The 19075-nt window shown below is 44.7% G+C and overlaps 1 protein-coding gene across 1 annotated transcript in view; it reads right to left on the reverse strand.

Moving 5' to 3' along the window:
* LOC132807989 (uncharacterized) overlaps positions 1-19075 on the reverse strand; it is a 233927-nt gene that overhangs the window by 72631 nt on the left and 142221 nt on the right. The window contains exons 9-10 of the mRNA XM_060821884.1: positions 17756-18519; positions 2962-3071 (exon numbers count right to left, since the gene is read on the reverse strand). Coding sequence (XP_060677867.1) covers positions 2962-3071; positions 17756-18519 — 874 coding nt within the window. The remainder of the gene's footprint in view (positions 1-2961; positions 3072-17755; positions 18520-19075) is intronic.

Here is a 19075-nt window from a genome sequence, read left to right on the forward strand (position 1 = left end):
AGCCCTTTAGCTGCCCTGAGTGCAGGATGGCTTTCAGTAGGTCTTCCCACCTGCTGAGGCACCAGCGAGTCCACACTGGGGAGAGGCCGTACTCCTGCCTCCAGTGCGGAAAGTGCTTTACCCAGCCCTCCAACCTGCTGACCCACCAGCGGATCCACACCCGCGAGAGACCGTTCTCCTGCCCCGAGTGCGGGAAGGGTTTTGCTGTTTCCTCTAACCTCGTGGCCCACCGGGGGGTCCACACAGGGGAGAGGCCATTCAGCTGCCCCGAGTGCAGGAAGGCCTTCAGCAATTCCTCTGCCCTGCTTAGGCACCAGCGCGTTCACACCAGAGAGAAGCCGTTCGCCTGCCTAGAGTGCGGGAAGGGCTTTACCCGCTCCTCCACACTGCTGACCCACCAGGGGGTCCACACAGGGGAGAAACCATTCAGCTGCCCCGAGTGCAGGAAGGCCTTCAGCGATTCCTCTGCCCTGCTGAAGCACCAGCGAGTCCACACCGGGGAGAGGCCCTTCAGCTGCCCTGAGTGCGCGAAGAGGTTTACATTTTCCCGCAACGTGCGGAAGCACCAGCGGGGGCACCAGCGCTCACAGCAATCAGATTCCACCACTGACACTGCCGTGAGTCCCCCCCCAGGACTGATTCTCCTGACAGTGGGTGCAGTGGGAGAGTTGGTGCGCTGTATTTGTTTTCTGTTGGACTGCAACCCTACGGTGGCTCAGGGGTGGCATGGTGACTCAGTGATTAGCACTGCTGCCTCATGGCACCAGGAACCAAGGATCAATTCCACCCTTGGGGCAACTGTCTGTGTGGAGTTTGTGGAGGGTAGGAGAATGGATGAGATAAGAAACCGCTGCCTGTCTTGAGACAAGTCTCCCGGAGAGAACTTGCTGACTGACTGATTGTCTGATCTAAAGATCCTCATAGTGCCCCATTGCCCTCAGTTAACTGGAGGAGGTCCACACAGATGTACCGAAGCCCCTCTTTGGACTGTGGAAGGAAACCTGTGCAGACAGGGAAAACATGCAAACTCCACACAAACAGTTACCTGAGGCTGGAATTGAACTTGGGTCCCTTATGCTGTGAGGTAGCAATGCTAAGCAGTGTGCTACCCCCCAATATGTTATAAAATTTGAATAAACCTACTAAGTTGGAAATGTGTCCATGCCAAGAACTTACTGTAAATGTTTGGAAGCAAAAGTCCATCGAAATTGTCTTTGGGCCGGATCCAAAACTTACTTTGTTAATGATTGAAAATACTTTGATCGCTGGAACTGTCTCCCAGAGAGTGTATTGGAGTCAGATTCAATTACAGTATTCAGATTAGAGATGGATTATTAAACTGAAAAGGAAAACAATTGCAGTGTTCAGTGAAGAATAGTACAAGGTACTGTATGGACGTCAGAGTATGAGTTTCCTGATTGGGGCTGTTCACTTGCTCCTGTTACCATTTCAGGTTGCTGACTTTTTGTTAGCATCCTGCACATGTTGGGATTTTTTCTCCTTTCTACTATCTATTTGAGTGACTCAGTGACAAATCTAGTTTATGAATTGTTCCTATGATATCTCATGAGAGGGTTTATGATATTCACAGTGCTATATAAATTGTCGTAGGTCACAATGTGTCCAAGTGAGGAAAAACAAACTGTTCATCTTAAATATTTGTTTATTTCCATTGTTTAAAAACAATGGAAAACACACCACTTGCTGTGTAGTAAGATCATCATAAATAGGAATGGGAGTAAGTAATTGACCGTCGAGATGCTCTGTCTTTCATTTATCTAAATTCTCTTTCCTGCACTTGTTTTTTCATGACTTCATCTGCTGAAGTGACTGCACTCCAAAAGCTTGTGATTTCAACATAAGAACTAGGAGCAAGAGTCGGCCTTCCGGCCCTTCGAGTCTGCTTCACCACTCAATAAAATCATGACTCATCTTTTCGTGGACTATACTCCACTTACCTGCGTTTTCACCATATCCCTTAATTCTTTTATTTTTTCAAAAACGTATCGACTGCTTCTAGTGATTGCTGAAGTAATGTCAAATCCTTCCCTGGGCAAGGAATTCCATATATTAACAACCCTCTGGGTGAAGAAGTTTCTTCTCAGTTCAGTTTTAAACCTGCTTCCTCTAATCTTGAGGCCACGCGGTATTATCCTAGTTTCACCTTCCAGTGCAACATCCTATCTCTATTTCTTTCAGAATTGAATATATTTCTGTAAGATCTTCCAAACAAACCTGTTGGACTATAACCTGGTGTCATGTGACTTATGACTAAAAAATGTGTTACCACGCATCTTCATAGCAGTGGGATTTCAGGGCTCGAAGATTGGGACACTACCACTGCGCCATAAAATAAAACCCTCTGCAGCAAATAGGTCCTCTTTTATTGAATGAATGGGGAGAGGTTTCTTCTCAACATGGGGCACAAATATTATACCCTCAGAGCCCATTACACTGAATTGAGTCCTCTTCGGTTGAATGAATGGATGTGGAGGTGCCACAGTTCAAATCGTTAAAAATCACATCTTGCCCCTGAATATGTGACACTACCGCTATAGCCCCAGAGCCCGTTGCAGTAAATTGGGTCAGCTGCTGTTGAATGAATGAACGGGAATGAAAAGGGCGGATACACTGAGCCGCTTGTGACATTCCCCACCAATCCCAAAGCTTGTGGTCAGTACCGACCAATCGGAGAGAGAGATTGCAGAGGGTGGGACAACACGACACGCAAACGCGGCCGCTATTGGTCAGATGGAGTAACGTGCGCTCTGATTGGAGGAGGCGCGGATGACGCGCGTCACTGAAGGAGACGGAAAGGAGAAGATAAACAAAGATGGCGGCGCGAGGCTGCGGTTTCTGACGGAGGGAGGGGGGCAGACAGGCATCGTTTACCTCAGAAAATACCTTTAAAATACATTTCACATTAAAGTCGGAACTTTTCAAACAAGAGGTGACGGTTACCGGGTGAACGGGAAAACAAATTAAAACTGTCGGCGGTGGAGGAGAGAGAGCCGGCGCCCGCGGCTTCTTCGGCGGCGGCCGGAGCCCAGGAGCTCAACAACCCCCCGGAGCTGGAGGAAGGTCCGAGCTCCAAGAAGCGGGGGGTCCGGCTGGAGGCTGGATTTACTCAAGGCTTGTATCTATTAACTTATTTAAATGGTACCTACTGTATGGGGGTATGGTTTACATTAAAACCGGAGGATCATGTCAGAGTGTTTGTTTATATTGAGCAGTTGTAGTTGGTAAAATACACTCCCTGGAGGAACACCTTCTATGATGCTGCATTTCTTACCTTCTGCCCTTCCCCCATCTGTTATCTCTCATCTCAATTTTACATTCTTTTGATCAAATTTTATTTCACATTAATCAGACTTTCTATCCACTGTGTGCTATTAATTTGTTTGTTGTATTATTGTAAGACAAAATTAATGATATTTCATTTCTGATGTCAGAGTTTGACATTGACTGTGCAGGTGTGAATACCAGTAAGTTGTGGAAATAAATCAACAACTTGTGCTTTTTAACAAAAAGAGCTGTTCACTGCTATCAATGGCATTCTCTCATCTGAGGGTGATGATTCAAGTCTGACCAACAAATTGTTTCATGCAGTTACCCAATTTAATGAAACTTTTTCAGAAAATAACTCTGGCAGATTAAGATTTATACAACTTATTTCTAAGATTCATTTATGTGCCCAGTTCTCTACCTGGTCTCCTCTACATTGTGGAGAATGGAGGCCAACTTGCAGAACATTTTAGAGACCAGCTCTGGGATGCTGAAACTAAATGACTCCACTGTTCTGTGGCCGATCACTTTAACTCTCTCTCCTCCACCGCCAAACTCTAACCACCTGACGCCTGGCAGAAGAACACCTCATCTTCTGCCTCTTAAATACAGCTGCTGTTTCTCTACTTATCTGGATGTTTGTAGTTTCCTTAATTAGATATTGATTCATGGGGCTTGGTGGTGATAGGGAATCTGTCCATGACTGAGAACAATGTCACAGGCACAAAGCATTAGACATTTTAAAAATACTTTTATTGCAACCTTTTTCAAAATTATAAAGCTATAAAATAGGAAAATAACATTCTAACAACAGTAAACCAACTACTATACTACTCCACAAAACATATCAAAATTATACTCACTACAGATCAATAAATAATATGCTCAGTGCAATAAGACCTTAGCTTTCAATCTTCAAGAACATCAATTATTACCCGAACACTTGTTTGAAATTCTTCCTGTCAGGGCATAAGAGTTCAGTATACCAAACCGACACGGCTACACAAAGGCCTTAATTAAAATGGCAGACAAATCTGGTAATTCAAAAAGGACTGCCATGTCTTTTAAAAATTCTGTTTTTTGGTGCACCATATTTGTGAGAATGTCCAAAGCAATGTGTTCCATAATTAACTTGTGCCACCCTGACAGACACCAGGGGAGGGGGTTTCGCAGACACCCAGCACATCAGAATATTCTTCCTTGCACAAAAAGTGAGGATATTAAAAACTTTCACCCATGCACATCTAGGGAAGATAGGTTTGTCAACCCCAGGAGGAGAGAGACCAAGTCAACCTTACCTCTGGTCCCCAAGATCCTCTCTAGTACTCCTGCCATAGCTCTCCAATACATAAGAGGCTTGTGGCAGGACCATGCTAAAATTACTGGACCTTACACCATTGGTGAGAATCGCTGATAAAGGACCACTGTAAAGGACTGTTACCCATCTAGAAAAATTTCACCTCGACTAAACCACTCCAGGGTATTAAAAAAAAGGAAATGGCCACTCCACCCAGTCAAATCCCTTCTCTACATCCAAGGAAACCAACAACCCTTGAAATGATTGCTGTTGACACACTTGAATCATTTTAAGCAAGCTCCTGGGTTGGATTGGACATGATAAATTACCAAAAGTGTCCAGGTATGTGCGGATTAGGGGGATTGGCTATACCAAATTGTCCCACAGTGTAGAGGGATGTGTAGGATGGATTTGCCATGGGAAATGCATGGAGGAGGGTGGGGGTGTGGGATGCTCTTCGGAGTGTCAGCATGGACTAAATGGGCCAAATGGTCTGCTCCCACACTGTACGGATTCTATGACACCACCAAAGGAGCATTTTATCTGCATCTACCCTGTCAAGCCCCTTTCTGAATTTTGCTGGTTTCAAGAAGATCACTTCTGGTTCTTTGTGTCATAGAGTCATACAGCACAGAAACAGACCCTTCAGTCCAACTCATCCACATTGACCAGAATTCCCAAACTAAATTGCCTCCTTTTGGCCCATATCTACTTTACCTTTTCATTAATGTACCTATCCAAATGTCTTTTACGTGCAGTAACTGTACCTGCACCTACTACTTCCTTTGGAAGTTCATTCACTCACAAACCATCCTCTCTAAAAAGGTTGCCCTCGGGTTCCTTTTAAATCTCGCTTCTCTCACGTTTAAAAAAAAATACACCCTCTAGTTTTGATCACTCCCACGCTAAGGAAGAGATCTTTGCAATTCACCTTACCTACACCCCTTTTGAATTTATAAATCTATATAAGCTCAACCCTCGACTCCTTTGCTCCAGTTAAAAAACAAAATCCCAGCCTCTCCTTATAACTCAACCCCTCCAGCCTTGGCAACATTCTGGTAAATCTTTTCCAAATCCTCTCCAATAGTATCCTTCCTATGATGGGGTGACCAAGACTTTAGTCAATACTCTAAAAGCAACATCCTGGATAACTTCATGACTTCCTAACTCCGTTACTCAATGATGTGAACAATGAAAGCAAATGTGCTAAGCGCCTTCTTAACCACCCTGTCTACCAGTGATGTAACTTTCAAAGAACTACGTACTGACCCCCCCCCCCCCCCCCAGGTCTCTCTGTTCTACAACAAGACCCAGGGCCCCATTACTTGTACAAGTTTTGTTGGTTTTACCAAGATGTAACCCCTTGCTTTTATCCATACCCCTCTCAGACACACACATTCACCCCCTCCCTGACACCCTCACCCTCTCACAGGCTTATACTTCCATCACACACTCACTTTACCACACATGCACATACACAAATATGCACTCTTATGTGCACGCACGCACGCACACACACACACACACACACATATATACACAAGTCTATGGGGTGAATTTGCATTTAGAGTCAGAGTCATAGAGATGTACAGCATGGAAACAGACCCTTCGGTCCAACTTGTCCATGCCAACTAGATATCCTAATCTAATCTGGTCCCATTTGCCAGCACCTGGCCCATATCCCTCTAAACCGTTCCTATTCATAAACCCATCCAGATGCCTTTTAAATGGTGTAATTATACCAGCCTCAACCACTTCCTCCAGCAGCTCATTCCATACACACACCACCCTGTGTGAAAAACGTTGCTCCTTAGGTCCGTTTTATATTTTTCCCCTCTCATCATACACCTATGCCCTATAGTTCTGGACTCCCCCACTCCAAGGAAGATACTTTGTCTATTTACCCTATCAATGCCCCTCATAATTTTATAAACCTCAATAAGGTCACCTCTCAGCCTCTGACCCTCCAAGGAAAACAGTCCCAGCCTATTCAGCCTCTCCCAATAGCTCAACCCCTGCAACTCTGGCAACATCCTTGAAAGGGTTCAGAAAAGATTTACAAGTTTCACAACATCCTTGGGATAGGAAGGAGACCAGAATTGCATGCAATATTTCAACAGTGGCCTAAGCAATGCTCAATGCTCTGACCAAAAAAAGGAAAGCATACCAAATGCCACCTTCACTATTCTATCTACCTGCGACTCCACTTTCAATGAATTATGAATCTGCACTCAAAGGTCTCTTTGTTCAGCAACACTCCCTCGGACCTTACCGTTAAGTGTCTAAGTCCTGCTTTTCCAAAATCCAGCACCTTGCATTTATCCAAAATAAACTCCATCTGCCTATCCTCAGCCCATTGGCCCATCTGTTCAAGATCCTGTTATACTTATTAGCTGTCTGTTACATCTCCAATTTTGGTGTCATCTGCAAACTTGCTAACTAATACCTCCTATGTTCACATGCAAATCATTTATATAAATGATGAAAGTAGTAGATCCAGCATTGATCCTTGTGGCACACCACTGGTCACAGGCCTCTAGTCTGAAAAGCAACCCTCCACCACCATTCTACCTTGCAGAATTATATTTGCTGATACGTTCAATTTTGCTTAAAAATGCACAAAGTCTGCAGGCAGTCAATCCACGCAATATTTTGTAAATTCCTACTTTGGAAATAGAACCAGTCTGACTTGAGATTGGCATACAGATGGTTTCCGACCTCAACTTTAATACATTGTCTGAGCCGAAATGTCACCTTAAGTTATGTCGAGAATGTGACTTAAAAATAGTTCTGGGATTTACATATTAATGAACCTAAACCTGCAACCCATTCTAAAAGGTGAAAGATGTAACAGCAATCTAGATTGTTCAATATACCATTTCAGTTGCATGACACTGTAATCTTTTGCTACAAATTCTGTCCTATGATCCTGCTCCACAGCTACCATATGAAAGAGCAGTACTCCAAAAGCTAGTCCTTCCAAATAAACCTGTTGGACTATAAACTGCTGTTGTATGGTTTTTAACTCTTTTTCTCGTGAATACAGCCCACACCTTGCACTGCTGCCAGTAAACTTTACAATGCTGATGAAATAATGCAGCAGCTGCAGAGATGAAAAATTCAACAGTTTCTAACGATACTAGCTATTCATTTTCTGCTCCTTCTGATACACAACATTGGAAACTTAGTGCTAGAGGTTGAAAGAAATGAATGGTGACTGGGACATCTGGTCAGCCTCTGCAGACCCTCTTGCCCTTCCTTGTTTGAGCAAAATGCAACCCCTGGCTTTTATCCACACCTCTCTTATGCACATACTCTCTGACACACACACATGCCCAATACTCACCCTCGCACAGACTGATACTCCATAACACTCACTTCACCAAGCAAGCACCCATGGAGACACCTGTGCTGCCCTGCATAGTTTGCAGAAATCTCTTCTCTTCAGAGAATCCCCACAGTGTGGAAGCAGGTTACTGGACCCAACGAGTCTACCCGACCCTCCAGAAAGTAACTCCCCTACCCCCATTTCTCTACATTCACCCTGACTAATGCACCTAACCTGGACATCCCTGGGCACTATGGGTAATTTGAGCATGGCCAATCCACCCTAACCTGGACAAAGTTAAAAATCACATAACATCAAGTTATTTGGAAGCACTGGCTTTCGGTATGAAACTCTTTCATCAGGTGGTTGTGAAGAATAAGATCATAAGGGACAGAATTTGTGGAAAAACATTGCAGTGTCCTGCCACTGAAATGATGTTTTGAACTAACCTGGATTGTTAAGTCTCATCTATTCAAATGGGTTGCAGGCTTCATTAATATGTAAATCTCCAACTTCCTGGAAGGCACTTCTCAACATAATTTAAGGTTTTATAACAAAAGATGACATCGCAGCTCAGACAATGCATTAAATGTGTGAGATCAGAGTCCAAACTTTGAATCAAACTTGTTCTATTTCCAAAGTCAAATTTACAAAATATTATATGTATTGACTGTCTGCAGATTGTACATTTTGAAGCAAAATAGAATGTATCTACAAATAAAAATTCACCCCCATGGACTTGTGTGTATACACGCGTGAGAGAGAGGAAGTCTACTTCTGTGCTGTACGTGTCCACCTCTATTTCATAAGATACTTCATTTCTGGTGTAAATATTGTAAATCATAGCTGGGTACTAACAATTAGATGTAAGGGAGAAAGAATCCTCAAGTTGGGCACAATCAGAATCCTGGGAGAGCCCTATTTCTGGTTTGCTTCCTAATGAACAGACATTAAGCACTAGCACCTATTTATTTCTCATGTTGTTTCATTTTTCTTGTTTGATTCCCTGCTAGGACTACACTTTTGTACCTGGTTGGTTGAGAGACTGGGAGATTGTGCGCATTGGGCTTTGATTGACTGATTGAATATTGTATTGTTCCAGAAGGTGTAAAAAGAGGGGGTGGGGATCAAAGCTTCAGCAGAAATCCAGTAGAGCTGAGAACAGACTGACATCTTATTCTGTGGGAACAGAGATCAGAGGACAGAGAAATGAGAACCTGGAATCAGAGCGAACACCAGACTACCCTGTGGTCAGTGCTTTGATTAGCATTGGCAACCCTCTACCTTTACCTAGCTTCCCATTTGACTACCCCTTCGATATTCAGGATCCAATTCTTTTCATCCTGAAGCCATGTTTCTGTAAGGAGTCTCAGATCATAATTATTCTCTTCAATGTGTGCAGACAATTCATTTACTTTTGTTACAGTGCAGCACACATGCAGACACACCACTTTTTGTTTCCACTTTTGTGATCTTCAGAATCCAGTTTTGATTGCTGGTATATTTACTCTCCTTGTCCCTTTCTATCATTCTCTGATGTTAATTTCCCATAGCACTACATTGCTCACCAGCCTTGATTTGGATTGACCAGGCTAAATTGCCCATGTCCAGGGATGTGCAGGTGAGGTGGGTTAGCCATGGGAAATGCAGGGTTATAGTTTCATAGTAATAGAAGCAGGAGTAGGCCATTTGGCCCATCCAGCCTGCTCCGCCATTCATTAAGATAATGGGTAAAACAATCTATCATCTCAGCTCCTCCTCCCTGCATTATCCCAACTATCCTTAATTAACCTACCATGCAAAAACCTAACCAACTGTGTCTTCAATATACTTAATGAGGCTGTCTCTACTGCTTCCTTGGGCAGAGAATTCCATAGATTGACTAGTATCCAGGAAAAATAGTTCCTCCTCATCTCTGTCCGAAATCCAATCCTCCAAATTATGTGGCCTGGTCTCATCCACCAGGAGAAATGTTTGAATAGGGTAGGGTTTCATCCCTACAGTGGAAATGAATTCCCACTTTCCACCAAAGTCCCGTACATAACTGGATATTAATCTACCTACATCTAGGTGGATAGGCTAGGACTTTTCTCACTGCAGCACAGGAGGTTGAGAGGTAACCGTAGAGATTTATAAAATCATGAAGGGGGTAGATAAGGTGAATGGTGGGGATTTTAAGATTAGAGAGCAAACTTTGAAGGTGAGAGGAGAAAGATTTTAAAAAAACTTGAGGGGCAGCATTTTTTTTTAAAAAAAGAGTGGTTTGTGTGTGGAATGAACATCCCGACAGTGGTGGATGCAGGTACAATAACAACATTTAAACAACATTTGGATAAGTACGTGAATAGGAAAGGTTCAGAGGGATATGGGCCAAACACAGGCAGGTATGACTAGTTCAGTTTGAGAAGATGGTCAGCATGGATTAGTTGGACTGAAGGGTCTGTTTCTATGCTGTATGACCTCTGTAACTGTTCTGTACTGGTCTTAAAAGCCATTTTCTCACCTTCCCCCATAAACATCCTCCTCTTTGTAGTTCCAAAATCAGATGAACTCAACCTTGAATATATTCAAAGATCCCCTAACTGCAGGCAGGCATCCCTACTTCTGAACTCAATTCCACTTGCTAATATACCGCTTGCTGCACCTGACAACAGGCAGTGACTAGTGTAGAAGGACGCTGAGGCCCCTTTGTACATCCACATGTCATTCCTGATGAAGGGCCCGTGCCCAAAACGTCAACTCTCCTGCTCATCGAATGTTGGCTGAGCATTTCCAGCACCACACTTTGACTCTGATCTCCAGCATTTGCTGTCTTCACTTTCTCCATATCGCAATGTCACCATTTAAACAATGCATCTCTTTTTGCTTTTTTTTAAACACCACAAAGGCTCTAACTTCACATTGGGGTACTATATTTGCCATGTGTTTGCCAATTGTGGTCTTCGGGAGACAGAGGGTAAACGTGGTTAACGGTTCGCCGAGCATCACAGCTGGGTCTGCAGAGGCCGACCGGACCTCCCAATCACCACCCATTTTAATTCCCCTTCCCACTCCCTTTCTGACATGACCATGTTAGGCCACCTCCATTGCCACAACAAACCAAACCACAAATTGGAGGAACACCACAACATCTTCCACCTGGGAAGCCTACAGCCTGGAGGACTCAACACTGAGTTCTCCACTTTCAAATAACCTCCTTCCCCACTCCTCGAATCCCTTCTCAGGTTCTTCCCCTTCCCCACCCCCACCTCTACCCCTCCCTGCCACCAACCAGATTCCTTCCTCCCAGTGACCAACCAGTTTGTACCCTCTGCCATTCTCCACCTATCCCCAATTCACCACCCTGCTCCCAGCACACCCTTGTTCTGCAGCTCTCCCAACACCCACCCCCAGACCTGAACAAGGGTGATACCCAAAGCAAAGAACATGTGCAATGCTTGAGGAACGTATGCAATATGCTCAGTGGCAATGCTGGTATTATTGACTGATTTTGAAGTGTCCAAATACCAATAGGAGGAAAAAAAAGGTAAAACCACAACTTTTTTCCCCATCTGGCTCGATATTTTGTGGCTTTTGCATCTTGTATGGCTGCTCAACTTTCTTATGTCTTTTCCCTAGTGTAGGGGGTGAAGGTCTGCATGAGAAGGCCTAGGTTCAGGGTGAGAGCAGAAAGATATAAAATATACCTAAGGGGCAACGTTTCCATGCAGAGGGTGGTGCGTGTATGGAATGAGCTGCCAGAGGAAGTGGTGGAGGCTGCTACAATTAAAGCATTTAAAAGGTATCTGGATGGGTATATGTATAGGAAGGTTTAGAGGGATATGAGCCAAGTTCTGGCAAGTGGGACTGGATTAATTTAGGATATCTGGTTGGCATGGACGGGTTGGACCGAAGGGTCTGTTTCTGTGCTGTACATCTCTCCCACTCTAAATAATAAAATGTATACTTTGACAAATTACAAACTATCTCCATGTTAATAAGGTTTAGTTACCACACACTTCACTCACCATTCTCAACAGGTCCTGTCCCTTCAATGACTGAGGAACATCCGCCTCCAGAATGGTCACCGGCTCCTGCCTGCTGTACAGCCGGCCGGTGTGGCCGTGACACAGCAGCTGCACCAGGAAGGCGGCGGTGACCAGTGACGGGGGTCTGCCCCGGGCCGCACGGCGCCATTTTCCTAACGGCCGCCGCTTCCCCGCTCGAGCGACTTCTCCTCCCAACCGCCTTCACCCCCGCGTGACGTCTGCACGGGGGGATGGGCGGGGCCGGGGAAGCCTCACCGTCACCAAGCAACAGCCACCTCGCGCTACAACTGCTGCTCCCTGAAGCGGGAAATCTGCATTTTAAAGGGACATGGACATTTAACGGGCTATTTCTGCAAATAGATTGAAATGGACAAGATTACATTTCAAAAGGATGGAGGCACATTCAAAGGAATATCTTAATATGCAAAATGACCCAGTAATATCTAAATGAATCTACATTTCGAAGAGACGTTGCCCTATTTATAAGTTTTGGCATTTGAAGTTATTTGGGCAAAAGTAATAGCAAATGAAATATCAAAAGAAATTCAAAGTTATGAGGAGGAATAAATATCTTGTTTAACCAACTACAATGGCAGGGCAGAGAATTTCAGAAATGCGCAATAAATATTCACAATGTCTCCCTTATTCAAATTGTGTTTAAGGCAATTCAATGGCAAATGGCAACATTTGTTTGTTAATACACTCACCATAAATTGTGAATATGATTTCGATAAAAATAATCTATGTTTAATCCCAAATGGAGCAATTAAGTGCAAAGTTACTTTCAACCATTTAATAAAACACTAAATTTTATTTCATGAAAATACAGTCATTTTATAAAATCTTTACAAAGGAAATATCTTTCCTGGGCGTCAATATTTACAACAGTTATGCAGCTATTAGTTGGCAATCGACCAATTCATTGAAATAATTTTAGAATAAATTAGCTGTTTCATTATTATACATTGAGATGTTTTAATTAAAATGTCACAAAGGAAATCTTTAACACAAAGCAAAGTTAGATAAAATACAAAAGTATCTTGCAGATACTTCAAATCACTTCAAATCAAATCTGTTGAATCACAAAAAGATGATGCTCAATGTACCAAATGATAGACAATCACTGGTAATGATGGAAAAAACATTGTAAAGAATATATACATCTCAATTATATCTTAAATGAATATCTACTCTGCCTTGGACAACAACAACTGAAAGTTTTTTTGGCAAATTGAAAACTACAATAGCAAAGCTTCAGAAAATCCACCACTGAGCCAAATCTTGAAAAAAAAACTCTTAATCAGGAAATTCTTTAAAGATTTCAGGCTTCTCCAGCTTCAATTAGCTGAAGAAGAAACAAATGCATCTGGTTGGAGACATGAATAGAAAAGAATCAGAGGGATATGGACCAAATGCTGGCAAATGGGTCACTAGATTAATTTAGGATATTTGGTTGCCTGGACTGAACGGTTTGCTTTTGTGCTTTATTTCTACATAGTCAGAATCAATTTCACAAAACTAGGATTAGGCCATTCATCCTTTACAGCCTGTCTTGGGCTGTGTCCTAACTACACACATTTCAATGCAAGTTTCAGAAAGATTTCAGCAGCGCTTTCCAAAAAGTGAACATGCTTTCAGACTTTAACAATGAGAATAGTTACATTGATATATTCAGAAACAATGTTAAAGATCAGCCATTTCAGAATGTCATTTAAATGTAGAGCTTTTCTAACAATGGGTGTGAATTCTGTCTGTGTCCCAATATCGAGTCAGACTGACATTGTGGTTCGAAAAGCTCTGCATTTAAATGACATTCTTGAAGGTAATTTAAAACAAGTGCTGGGATTAACGTACCAAAGAACAGAAGCCCGTTCTAAAATATGAATAGATTAAATCTAAAATTGTTCAATGAAGGACATCTCCATGACCGTGGACTCCTTTGGCTATAAATTCTGTGATCATGATCTTATTGTCCACGACCACCTGATGAAAGAGCAGCACTCTGAAATGGAGTGATCAGTAAAATTGTCTCATTTGGCTCACCCAAGGTTAGAAATGGAAGCATATCTCTTCAAGGTTACAGTTTGATTTGCCCTTTCAACGTTTTTGAAATTTAAGGTGTTCCATTGTAGTGTTCAATTCTGATCCATTAAAATCAGTATCCAGTCTCATCTGAGTGCAGAACCAACTCAACTGACAGAACAAACAAAACAACTTTTCGGTTTGCTTCTCTCCCTCCCTCCCTCTCTGGTGACCCAATGGGACTACCAGAGCTGGAAGTACCACTCTCGAAATACGATTACTGACCTACAGTTTTCTTATGCTGCTGAACATAAGGATTTAAAAGCTGCTAGCCTGATCTCGCTCAAAGCACAAAAACAGACTGTTCACCCGTGTCTGCGCAGAGGAGAAATTTCAGGAGGAACAAATCACAAAAATAACAACTGTTACCAGTCCCACAACACGTTTCCCATGGACAAAGTTAAAAATCTCACAACACCAGGTTATAAACTAACAGATTTATTTGGAAACACTAACGTTTGGAGCACAGCTCTTTTATCAGGTTGGTTGTGGAGAATGAGATCATGATCATGGAATTTATAGCCAAAGGAGTCCAGTGTCCATGGAGATGTGATATATTAAACTATGAGATTAAATCTTCCATCTTTTAGAATGAGTTTCTGCTCTTTGGCATGTTAATTCCTGAACTGGTTTTTAATTACCTTCTCAAGAAAGTCATTCAAATGCAGAGCTTTTCTAACAATAGGTGTGAATTCTCTCTGGGTCCCAATGTTGAGTCAGAGGGACATTTTTCTTAGAAATGTTTTGCATTTAAATTACATTCTTGAGAAGGTAGTTTTTAGATTAGGTTGGGCTGGATTGGCTATGCTAAATTACCCTTATTGTTCAGGATATGCACTGTAGGGTGGATTAGCTATGAGAAATACGAAGGGGGTGGGTCTGGGTGGCAATGGTGCTAAATGCCTTCTTAACCATCCAGTCTGCTGCAAATGTGTTGCTGGTCAAAGCACAGCAGGTTAGGCAGCATCTCAGGAATAGAGAATTCGACGTTTCGAGCATAAGCCCTTCATCATCAAAGCACAGCAGGTTAGGCAGCATCTCAGGAATAGAGAATTCGACGTTTCGAGCATAAGCCCTTCTCCTGATGAAGGGCTTATGCTCGAAACGTCGAATTCTCTATTCCTGAGATGCTGCCTAACCTGCTGTGCTTTGACCAGCAACACATTTGCAGCTGTGATCTCCAGCATCTGCAGACCTCATTTTTAACCATCCAGTCTACCAGTTCTTTGCAGGTTGCATCATTATGTACATGAACTCTCCCATGTCTCTGTTTTAACTATACAAGTCCTGTCCTTCCTCATTTTAGCAAAATGCAACTCCTTGCTTTTATTCGTACCTCTCTCATATACGCACACCCTAACGCTCTCTCACACTCACAGACTTATACTCCATCACACTTACACTTTACCAAGCATGCACACACTCTTACATGCACTCTCACACACAAACTCACATCACACACACACAACTCTATGGAGTGAATTTTTATTGGCAAAATTATATTTGCAGATACTTTCAATTTTGCTCACAAAGCACATAATCTATAGGAAGTCAGTCCATGTAATATTTTATATATTCCTACTTTAAAAACAGAACTAGTCTGATGTGGGCGGCACGGTGGCACAGTGGTTAGCACTGCTGCCTCACAGCGCCGGAGACCTGGGTTCAATTCCCGACTCAGGCGACTGACTGTGTGGAGTTTGCACGTTCTCCCCGTGTCAGCGTGGGTTTCCTCCGGGTGCTCCGGTTTCCTCCCACAGTCCAAAGATGTGCGGGTTAGGTGAATTGACCATGCTAAATTGCCCGTAGTGTTAGGTAAGGGGTAAATGTAGGGGTATGGGTGGGTTGCGCTTCGGCGGGTCGGTGTGGACTTGTTGGGCCGAAGGGCCTGTTTCCACACTAAGTCTAATCTAATCTAAAGATTGGGATACTGACAGACTCGAACCTCACAACTTTAATGTATTGTGTGACCTGAGATGTCACTTATGGTTTTATATTTTTAAAAACAAAGTGATCAAGAACATGACTTAGATGTTGTTCTTGGATTTACATATTAATGAACCGAAACCTGCAACCCACTCTAAAAGATATCAGTTGCATGACGCTGTGAATTTTGCTATAAGATCTGTGTCTTAGGATCCTGCTCCACAGCTACCTGTGGAAGGAGCGGCACTCCGAAAGCTAGTGATTCCAAATAAACCTGTTGGACTATAATCTGGTCTTGAGTGATTTTTAACTTTATCCACTCCAGTCCGATACTGGCACCTCCACATCGTTTCTGGTGAACACAGCCCATACCTCTGTTGGGATGGATATATCATCGGCCTAGGGAGGGTAGAGATGTAGTTACTGTTTGGGGAATCGGGGGGCGCTGCGGAGCTGTTGTTTGGACTGTTGACCGAAACTGCCTGTGCAGCTGGACTACCAAGGTCAGACCAATACAATGGCAGGCTTTACTCAGAGACCTTGTTTACGAGACAGACCGTCTCGTGGATACCTGCCAAGGCCGAGGCCTGTTCACAGGAGGCCTTTGTGTGCGAGAGATCACGTGTGAGAGTGATTACGTAGCGTTAGCTTAGCGAACAATATATCAAGCAGGGGTTTTTGGAAAGATTTCAGAATGTGTACACCTTCTCCAGTGAACGCTTGAACTTCACTGAAATCAGCCACGGTTCTGAAATAAACGCCAGCTTGTGCCTATTAATTGAGTGTCTGTGGTCTCTCCTCTAAACGAACACACGAGGACAATTTCTGTCCTAACAGATCCCTTAGTGTGGAAACAGGCCCAACCAGTCCACACTGACCCTCCAAAGAGTAACCCACCCAGACCCATTTCCCTCTGACTAATGTACCTAACACTACGAGCAATTTAGCACGGCCAATTCACCCTGACCTGCACATCTTTGGACTGTGGGACGGAACCGGAGCACTAGGAGGAAACCCACGCAGACGCGGGGAGAATGTGCAAACTCCACACAGTCTGTCGCCTGAGGCAGGAATGAAACCCGGGTCCCTGGTACTGTGAGGTAGCAGCGCTAACCACTGAGCCACCGTGCTGGTTCATCTAATTCTGGATAATCGAAGCTCCTCTGTATTATGTGCACTTCTGGTCTATCGGAAGGATGTTGCAAAACTTGAAAGGGTTCAGAAAGATTGACAAGGATGTTGCCAGGGTTGGAGGGTTTGAGCTACAGGGAGAGGCTGAACAGGCTGGGGTTGTCTTCCCTGGAACGTCGGAGGCTGAGGGTTGACTTTAAGAGAGGTTTATAAAATCATGGAGGGGCATGGATAGGGATAGACAAAGTCTTTTGCCAGAACTAGAGGGCATAGGTTTAGGGTGAGAGGGGAAAGATTTAAAAAGGGTCCTAAGGGGCAACATTTTTCACACAGAGGGTGGTGTGTGCGTGTGGAATGAGCTGCCAGAGGAAGTGGTGGAGGCTGGTACAATTGCAACATTTAAAAGGCATCCACTTGGGTATCTGTGTAAGGAGGGGTTTGGAGGGATAGGGCCAATTGCTGGCAAATGGGACTTGATTAGTTGAGGATATGGAGGAGTTGGAGCGAAGGGTCTGTTTCTGTGTTGTACATCTCCACTTCAGGAGGAAATGCGCAGTCGCAGGCTCGTAGAGCCAGTGAATGCCAAGGAGATGAGAGCACAGCAACTGCAGTGACCTTCCCCCCCTCCCACCCAGGGTTCAGCCCTGGGCGGTGACTCACAGCAGCTGGCCCCGTCACTTGTGCCCCCGCTGGTGCTGCAGCAGGTGCTGGGACCGAGCGAAGCCCCTCCCGCAGACGGAGCAGGTGAATGGCCTCTCCCCCGTGTGGACCCGCTGGTGCCGCAGCAGGGTGGACGAGCGAGGGAAGCCCTTGCCGCAGACGGAGCAGGTGAAGGGCCGCTCCCCGGTGTGGACCAGCTGGTGGGACCGCAGGGTGGACGAGTGAGGGAAGCCCTTGCCGCAGACGGAGCAGGTGAAAGGCCGCTCCCCGGTGTGGACCAGCTGGTGGGTCAGCAGGTTGGACGACTGGGTGAAGCCCTTGCCGCAGACGGAGCAGGTGAAGGGCCGCTCCCCGGTGTGGACTCGCTGGTGGGACAGCAGGTCCGACGAGCGGGCAAAGCTGTTGCCGCAGACGGAGCAGGTGAAGGGCCGCTCCCCGGTGTGGACCCGCTGGTGGGTCAGCAGGTGGGACGAGTCGCTGAAGTCCTTCCCGCACTCGGAGCAGGCGAACGGCCTCTCCCCGGTGTGGACCCGCTGGTGTGAGAACAGGTGGGACGACTGGGTGAAGTCCTTGCCGCAGACGGAGCAGGTGAAGGGCCGCTCCCCGGTGTGGACACGGCGGTGGATCTCCAGCAAGGAGGGGGAGCGGAATCCTTTCCCGCAATCCCCACACTTCCACGGTTTCTCCATGGCGCGCGGAATGCCTCCTGAGACTTCCTTTCCCCACAGTGGGCAATCTGGCTCAGGCACGTGCCCCTGTGGTTCAGGTAAAGATGATACTTTAAGAGCCTACTGAAGCAGACAAAAACGTTCAAAGAATTTTCCCCTTCTGGACTGAAAGAGGGACGTCTCTCCTGTCCCACGAATCAAGGGGCTCTGTCAGACCTTCACATGGTACTCAGTTGGGGAGCTCTACCTGCAAAGCTGCTCTTCTCATATCCTGTGAAAAGGGGATTACAAAAGTCATTGCTGCCTGCACACAACAGGAATTCAGAACAGATCATTCTAGTTTCTGTAGAACTTCCCTAAAACAATCAAGTGACAATATGCAGATGCCAGTGTTGGGCTGGGGTGTACAAAGGTAAAAAAAATCACACATCACCAGGTTGTAGTCCATTAGATTTGTTTAGAAGTTCGAGCTTTCAGAGCTCTGCACCTTCATCAGGTAGCTAGTAAAACCTCCAGGCGAAAAAGACAGCAGATGCTGGAGATCAGAGTGGTGCTGGAAAAGCACAGCAGGTCAGGCAGCATCCGAGGAGCAGGAACAAAAAATCAACGTTTCGGGCAAAAGTCCTTCATCAGGAATGAGGAAAGAATGAGGACACTTTCCTCATTCCTG

This window comes from Hemiscyllium ocellatum (genome assembly GCF_020745735.1).
Source record: "Hemiscyllium ocellatum isolate sHemOce1 chromosome 27 unlocalized genomic scaffold, sHemOce1.pat.X.cur. SUPER_27_unloc_29, whole genome shotgun sequence".
Lineage (NCBI taxonomy): Eukaryota > Metazoa > Chordata > Chondrichthyes > Orectolobiformes > Hemiscylliidae > Hemiscyllium > Hemiscyllium ocellatum.